The sequence below is a fragment of the Juglans regia genome, chromosome 3 (genome assembly GCF_001411555.2).
Source record: "Juglans regia cultivar Chandler chromosome 3, Walnut 2.0, whole genome shotgun sequence".
NCBI lineage: Eukaryota > Viridiplantae > Streptophyta > Magnoliopsida > Fagales > Juglandaceae > Juglans > Juglans regia.
In genome coordinates this window covers 8578600-8587214 of record NC_049903.1, presented here as the reverse complement: position 1 = coordinate 8587214, position 8615 = coordinate 8578600, and the positions used below count along the sequence as shown (strand labels likewise).

Sequence of the window (8615 nt, the reverse complement as noted above, 5' to 3'; positions counted from 1 at the left end):
ATAACCAAAAACCTAAAATATTTCAAGATGTATTTAACATGCATTCGGTATTGTTTGTCACGTGGATAGAAAAAAATAACATTTTTCAATCATTTGCTTAAAATTATATTATCTAACATGAAATACATATCATAATATTGAAAAATACTAATATGCCCGATGTATTTGACGACGATAGTGTATTTGCATTTTTTTTATAATTATTTTTAAAAAATACGTAAATGAAGTACCAATCACTAGCGTTGGTCAAATACATCGGTTCCTATTGGAGGACCTCATAATATTAGTTGAGTTTGGATGTTGAAATGAGTTGAGTTGAATTGAGTTGAGTTGAGTCGATAAAATATTGTTAGAATATTATTTTTTAATATTATTATTATTTTAGGATTTGAAAAAGTTGAATTATTTATTATATTTTGTGTTGAAATTTGAAAAAATTGTAATGATGAATTGAGATGAGTTGAAATTGGTTAATGATCCAAACGAAGCCTTAATATTTAATGCAGCAAAAAAGTTTTTTAAAACAATATTAAATGTCTAATACATATTACGAAGAACTATGATATATTTATTAAGAAAATGATAGGGTTATTATTCTCTTAGTACTCATTTATTATTAATTTTGTATTTAATTTTTTGTATTTTTTATTTTACTTAATGATTAAAGAAATAACTATTAGTAAAATTATATATTTCTTTTAATTTTTTTTAATGATTAAGGATGTTAAAAAAATATTTAAAATAAAAAAATAAATATACTATAAATAATAGATGGGTAATAAAATGATAACCCTATCACTACCCTATATTTATTATACTCTAGATGTTAAAATTATTTCATACCGAAACAAGCGTAAAAGGAAAACAATATTTCACATCAAATTTTAATAATTTACGGGATTGGCTGTGAAATCAGCACCATAGAAATAAAAGGAAATTAAATCCCAATTCTAATCGCTGAAAATTATAATTATTTTAAAATAGTATTATATGTATTTATAATTATATTTTTATTTTTATTTATAAGATTTATTTTATTAATTTTTTTTTTAAATTTAAATTTTATATTTTTTAATAAATCAATAACTAACATGTGTATAAGTATGTTTTTTATAAATTTTTTTTAAATATATTTAATATTTTCTATTATTCAAATAATCCTGATATCGAATCGATGATAAGCACATTTTTGTTTTTAATTTTTATTTATTTTTAAATATTTTTATTTGAAAAATATATAAATGAATTAATAATCACTTTTTTTAATTAATAAATTTTGTTTTAAGGAAAAAAAAAAAGAAAAACACAATCGATCAAACCATGAGTATTCAGGCATTTCTTTCTCTTATTCAAAACAACCGGCAAACAAGCAACTGGCAAGTGGCTCAGAAAAACAGCAATAATAATGATAATTAATAGCCCACACAAGTAGCATGTGCGAGGCTTAGCCCCTTCAATGCTTGAGAAATCTACCGCACCTGTGCATGTGCCAGGCAAAACAAACAGCTCCACCCGCGTCTCACGCGTGGGAGAGACAACGGGTGTTGTGTACGAAGGTGGGGGAGGGGGAAAAGGTCATTGATGGCGTTTAATGCTCCAGGGGTCCAGTGCTGCTCCATCTTTCTCCTACATCTATTACTGATACTGCTTTCGTCCCCACACACTTTCGAGCTCATTCATGGCTTCTCAATACTCTTTGTTTATTCGTATACCCACCTCTCCCTTAATTCCAAAGCTGATGCTTCCTAACCACTCTTTCTCTTCGGGTTCTCTTTTAGCTCTGCTTTTCAACATTTAATGGTACTATATATTTTATATGGTTTGTCTGTTTGAGAGTGATACTAGAGAAGGCATGAAGGAGAGGGCATCTCTCAAGCTCACTCCCAACATCATTCTTGCGGAAGTCTTTCTGTTGGCTGTCTGTGAGTATGCAACCCTTACTGGTTGATTCCTTCACTGGATTTTCGTTATTTTACATGATTTACGAGTTTTTTTAGTTGGATCATTGTTGAATCTCTCAATTTTGGAAGAAAAGTAAATGGGTTTGTTGTATGTTTTGCTGAATTGCGGGGTTTTTCAATCTGGGTTTTCCAGAATTTCAACATTGGTGTAGGGATGTGGTGGTTCCTCTTTATGGATCTTTTTTATGTTCATTTTTCGTCTCTTGAGAATATAGTGCTCTGGCAATTAATTGACTGGGGTTGTATTAGTATGTATTATTGAAACTACCAGTTTACTTGCATGATCTGCGTGTTTTTCTGGTAAATCAATTTCTTTCTTTGAAGGTTCAGAATGATGTGCCACTGTTCAAGATTTAGGCTAGCGTTAGTGTTTTGGAATTAATTGGTGCGATTAGTTTAGGCAGAAAGGAGCCGTACAGGATTGTGTTAATAACTTGTCGCTGTGATAGTACCCTGGCCACCATTGTTTTGATTGTTGCAACAAATGTTATGACACAAATAGCACCTCTAATCTTGAATGGATCAAATAATGCAAAGATTGCTTTTCATGGAAATGGTGCTAAGAAAAGCACGACCTTGGGTGCATCTGAAGACTATATACTTGAAATTTCCGAGCCTTGAGATTCTCAGCAAGTAATAGTTCTGTATTTTTAAGTTTTTTAAATTCCAATCATTTTTTTAAATAACGGTTACGATTTTGTCATGTCCAGTTTAAAAATTGTTTTTATTTTTTTGGTATCAGCATCATCTGGTACTTTTAATTATGGTAAAATGTGGAAAGCACCAAGGTGGTAGATACTGAGTGGTAATAGTGGCAAATACTGATGTGGTAGATTCCAACCACTTGAGATGAAAGAAATGATTGAGATTTAAGAAATTTTGCATGGTAGAATACCCTCAGAATTCTAAGGATGCCAATTCAAATATACACGTGGATTGATGAATTTCTTATAGTTTGTATTTTGTACAAGGGACGAGTCATATTTCAAACCTACACGTGTGAAATTCATATTATAGTACACTACCTAGAATGAAATAAACCGATGGGTCAATAAGAGACAGACTCAGTAGATCACTAATATTGGCGCTGCTTGATATGGGGTAGTCTCCACTGTAAGCCTGGTCTTTTATTTTCTCATATATTGCATCACTGGTCAGAGCTTTCACTCTCTCATTATTTCTGTTTGTAGGCTGCTTTCCTTGGATTTAGTATTTTAGTTTTGGTTAGTTTTCCAGTAGGTTTCATGTTATAATTTGTAGAGAATTATTTTTATTGCATATTCAGCCTTTTTAAGTAGTCTCATCATTTTAGAATTTACCTTCTCATCGGTTGTGTTTGGTTGTCGAACCTGCTTCATACTTTTCAACCTAAAAAGTTAAACCCATCTCAACCTAAAAAAGTTAAACCCATCTCAATGGGACCCACATAATACTACTATTCACAACTCAACTCATCTCAACATCCAAACGGAGGCGAGTTAGGTTGTGGTGTGCCCCCTCCTCCAAAAAACTTAAAAAAGTTTTATTGGTGAATGGAAGTTTAAATTGATACACCTTCGTCATTGCATTCGTTTGATTCAACGAGAAGTTATCCATTCTTGAAACGCTTTAGTATAACATGATTTGTTAGTTTATATACAACTAGGATTTATTCCCTTGTCACCTCATATATTTTCTGACATAATGCGTCTAGTAATTCAAATCTTTACCACAACTGTTCATAAAACGTACAGGGAAACTGTCCATGTAGGATTTTCTGATACTATCTTTTAACTTGCAAGATTACAACGTCATTTTCTCATGCTTTTGGTATAGGTTTCCATGAATCTTGCTGCAGCCAGTTAGATCATCTTAGTGATCCTGTTTTAATGGATAAAAAAGGGGATGCGATTCTTCCTGAGACCTCTCCTAGTGGGTCTCCTCGGCCTTTTCTTCCTCTCCTTGCACCTTCACCACTGGTACCCTTCACAAATACCACTGTCACAAAATTATCAGGTCTATTTATTTTTAATTTAGATTGAATATCCATTAAATCATTTCCTTGAAGTTATTTGGATTGAAGATTTCAGTACGCTTTCTGCTTGGTGATCTCTCTCTCTTTCTCCTCCAATGCAGGTATCTGTGTGTTAAACTTCACTGCTGCAGAAAGCTTGATGAATGTAACAGCAATAGATTGCTGGTCGGCATTTGCACCATTTCTGGCTAATGTAATCTGTTGTCCACAGTTGGAAGCCACACTTGAAATTCTTATTGGTCAATCAAGTAAAGAAACCAATGTTCTTGCTTTAAATGGGACCCTTGCCAAATCTTGTCTCTCAGATATTGAGAAGGTTTTGGTAGGCCAAGGTGCAAATGAGAATCTCACACAGATTTGCTCAATTCATGCTTCAAAACTCACTAAAGCATCTTGCCCTGTCAATAGTGTTAATGAGTTGGAGAGCATTGTTGATACTTTGAAGCTTCTGGCAGCTTGTGAAGAGATTGATCCTGTGAAAGAATGCTGCAGCCAAATTTGTCAGAGTGCGATATTAGAAGCTGCTACGAGGATTGCTTTGAAATCTTCTGAGCTTTCGAGCATGGATGGGGCCTATATACTACCTCAGCACTCTACCAGGGTGAATGATTGTAAAAGTATTGTCCTCCGTTGGCTGGCTAGTAAACTTAATGCTTCTCATGCGAAGAAAGTTCTCAGAGGACTATCCAATTGCAATGTAAATAAAGGTGAGTTTTGGGTAATGAATGTAGGCCAAAAAAACCTCTCTCAAGATTACTTGTCTGGGGTTTTTTTTAGAGAAACCTCGTGACATTTAAATTATTTACAAATTCATAAATGTGTATGTATTAGAAGCAAAATGCTTGTGTGAGAATGTGTGGAATACTGCATACTATTAATACTGGATCCTTCTTGATAACCTTGGTGGTTTGTAGCTGGTCTAATCTATCTGTATCTGTAATTTCCTCAATCCTTTATCGAGCAAATTAATTAATTCCACATTTTGTTGTGCAGCAGTTCTTGTTAGCTCTACGTTTTTATACTTGTTAACTACTGACTAGCGATGCCAGTCCCTTCAGCTGACCTTACTGATAATGTCTCTTGTATTTTCTTCTTCAGTTTGCCCCTTGGTGTTTCCTGACATGAGCCATGTGGTAACGGGCTGTGGGGATCGGATAAATAACCAAACAACATGCTGTAGTGCCATGGGAAGCTATGTATCCCACTTGCAAAAGCAGAGTTTTATAACTAACTTGCAGGCTTTGGATTGTGCTGCATCATTGGGAACAAAGTTAAGAAAATCAAATATTACCAAAAATGTATACAGCCTCTGTCATATTAACCTCAAGGATTTTTCCCTCCAAGGTAAGTGTTGTTTCTCTGTATCCTTTTCATGGGCAAACTAAATCTGTTATTTACTCAAAGATGATTCTAACACATGATATTTTTGTTGTTTTTTGCCATTTTTAAATGCTGTGGAACGATAATTTGAACATCTCAGTTGGAAATCAAGGTAATGTTCATGATGCATATGCATTAAGAACTGGTAGTCTATAGACAGAATCACCGAGTATGATTCCAAAATTACCCATTTCTTTTTAGTTTATTTTCTTCCTATCTTTCTTCTGTTCTTGTTCTGTGCAAGTTTTTGAAGTATTAAAACATATAGTTTCTTATCTAGACCTGTCTTAGAGGATGGATTAAAAAGTATTATTTTCAGATTGCAATCTTGTGATTAGCTTGTTTTTCTTTATCCTCTTCTGGAGCAGAGGCTGGATGTCTTTTGCCAAGCACACCTTCTGATGCAACGTTTGACACATCTTCAGAAGTAAGCTTCCTTTGTGATCTGAATGACAACATTCCCGCTCCCTGGCCCACTACATCTCAAGTGCCAACTTCATGTAATAAAAGTATGTTCTGCCTGTTGAGTTTTATTCATTAATATGGAGTGCCAAATCCTGCAAATTTGTTTCTTGTTCCGTTTGAAAATCAAAATTCTTTTTGTAAAACAAAGGGTTATGTTCTCTGTTCTACTTATCAACCTGAGTTTTGGCAATTTCAGCTGTGAAAATTCCTGCACTTCCAGCTGTGGCATCTGCCCAAAATGGTAAGTATTTGTATAATTATTTCATTCTTTAAATTTTAATTCAATGTGGGTTGCATTTGTACATTTTTTTAAAAAAACATTTAACACAAGAAATGTTTTAACCATGAAGAGATATCCACAAAAGTAAACTCACAAAGAAATGCTTAACCACGAAGAGATACCACAAAAGTAAATCCAAAAACTGAAGTGGCTTGATGTGGTATGTTATATTGTAAAACTACTTTTATTGTAAAGTAGATCTAACGTGTAATATGAAGTCATGTCAGTTTTTGAGTTTATTTTTGTGGGATCTCTTTGCGGCTGTAGCACTTCTCTTAACATAATGTGGGTTGGGTTTATGCAAGCTTGAATTGTGCAAAACCTGGAACAGATGCTTAGTTTCACGGTTTTACTTGCCTTGAATGGTATCCATCCTGATTGAGGTGTTTGAGGGGCGCTAGTGTTCTTCCAGAGGGGCTATCCAAAGAAGGAGAAACCGAATCCCTAAGTAATCCACTTTTTATATCTTTATAGGGGACACACACACAAAAAAAAAAAAAAAAAAGGAAAAGAAGAAGGAGAAAAAGGAAAGACTTGTTGGCAAAGAGGTTGGAGGAAGCTCCTCCCTAGTCTGTTGCTAGGAATTGTGGACTTAATGCTCATCTGCTTTGCAGGACTTCATCCGGATGGTGTCATGCATTTTCTACTCTTTGCTTCATCAGTAGTCCTCGTAAGTTCGTAACGCTATTGTAATTTCAAGAAGCTTTTCCTTGCACACTGCACTCTGTCACACCTCGAAGGCTAGATGAAAGTCATGTCCAGTAAGGTTTTTCTTCATCCAATCCAAGTTCCCGAATTGAAGACAATTGTGTATTGGGCAGTGCAGAGAATCTCTATTTCCGGAGCTTGTAGAGCTGTGGTTCTGATTATATTGATTAGCCATTCATGCTTGCTGGTATGGTAGAAATTTTTGTAGAGAAAACCAAGAAAAGGAGGAAACTGATGATACTGTAATTATCAATATTGCCATGTAAAGTTGGGTTGTAGACTTGTGGTTGGAAGAGGGTCTGTTGTAACATGGCCAATCCCTAGTTGTCAGTGCTCCATCTATTTCGGATAATGATTGGCCAACTTTACATGCATTTTGGACTACGACAGAGCTCGACCGGATGTTTACCATTTTTTGTTTCGTTTCTAAGCCAGTTATTTATGTTATTTCATATGGTAGGTTTTTATATTAACGATATGGTCCTTTTTTTGTTTTTTCTGTTCTTAATTTAGAAGGTACTAATGAAATGGTAAAAGAGTTAACTAATACGACAAGCTCAAGAGTTTTTCTTTTTCCTTTTTTCGCTCTCTTTCTATTGAATAAGTTTTAATATTTAAAATTATTTTTAATATTTTAATATTTAAATTTATAGAATAAATTAGATGAGATGATACCATAGGATCTTTACTAGAGGTGTACTTGGACTAGTCCAGGGTCACAGACCACAAATTTCAGTCTACTCTTTTTTCAGACCAATTATCCTTAAGGACCGGATTAGACCGTTAACTATTAGTCAGGTCGGTCCAATTGGTTTGATTCAATCCATTTGAGGTAGGAATATTTTTTTCCTCTTTTTTTGGTAGATGAATTCATACAAACAATTAACTAAATTAGTAAAATTAAAATTAAATGAGCTCTTTAATGTTATGTAATTAACTAATTATGATATATAGCTAATGATGATAGATTAGAGAAAATTATAGAATTATTATATAAATAATATATTATATATCTAAAATATTTATACGTAAGTGATTGGGTCATTTTCAATCTAGTCCGGTCCCAAAAAATCACACCACGAAACTGGACCAAAAACCAAATTTCAAAAATACCATGGACCGAAGCCGAATAGGGGTAAATTTAGTCTAGTATGGTCCGGACCGAAAATTTTTCACTCCTTATCTTTTGCTTGTGGATGGTAGGTAAAGAGAATAAGACCGGGCTAGAATGCATTAATTGTGCGGGCACAATCCTTTTCAAAAGAAAGATAAGTAGTATATTTAAGTAACTTTTTATTCAAATGATAGACATTGATTTGTTTACACAATTATTTTCATTTCGTATAATTATTATAATTTTTTTAAATTTTTATATAAAATAAAATAAATAATTTATCATTTTTAAATTATAAAATAAAAATATTATTAAAAAATATATTTTAATAATATTTTATTTAACTTTTAACTTTTAACTTCTATCTCGACTCATATCATTTCATCTGTGAAAACAAACGAGACCTAAGATTAACTTCGTTCACTTTCACAACATATTTTAATTCATCTCATCTACTTATTACAACTCATCAAATTTCTATACAAAATAAATAAATAATTTAATTTTTTTTAAATTTTTAAATAAAAATAATATTAATAAAAATATTTTAATAATATTTTATTTAATTTCTAGATCAACTCAACACATCTCGCGAAACAAACGACTCGTAAAATAGAACATAATTGCGTTGACTAAGTGATAAACTTTCCTGTAGTTTGGTTGATGATGGATCCTGCCAACGAAATTTATATA

The 8615-nt window shown here is 32.9% G+C and overlaps 1 protein-coding gene across 2 annotated transcripts; it reads left to right on the top strand.

Moving 5' to 3' along the window:
- The first annotated feature begins 1485 nt into the window (after window positions 1–1485).
- On the top strand, window positions 1486–7221 carry LOC108982888 (uncharacterized GPI-anchored protein At1g61900-like). 2 transcript variants are annotated; one of them, XM_018954359.2, is made up of 8 exons: window positions 1486–1922; window positions 3777–3956; window positions 4077–4682; window positions 5074–5319; window positions 5456–5467; window positions 5724–5864; window positions 6017–6061; window positions 6715–7221. In XM_018954359.2, the coding sequence occupies exons 1-8, from the start codon at window positions 1817–1819 to the stop codon at window positions 6780–6782; spliced, it is 1404 nt and encodes a 467-aa protein (XP_018809904.1). In that variant the 5' UTR covers window positions 1486–1816; the 3' UTR covers window positions 6783–7221. The 2 variants fall into 2 exon arrangements, with proteins under 2 accessions (XP_018809904.1, XP_018809905.1); XM_018954360.2 differs by lacking the exon at window positions 3777–3956 and having other exon boundaries at window positions 1491–1922.
- The last annotated feature ends 1394 nt before the right edge of the window (window positions 7222–8615 follow it).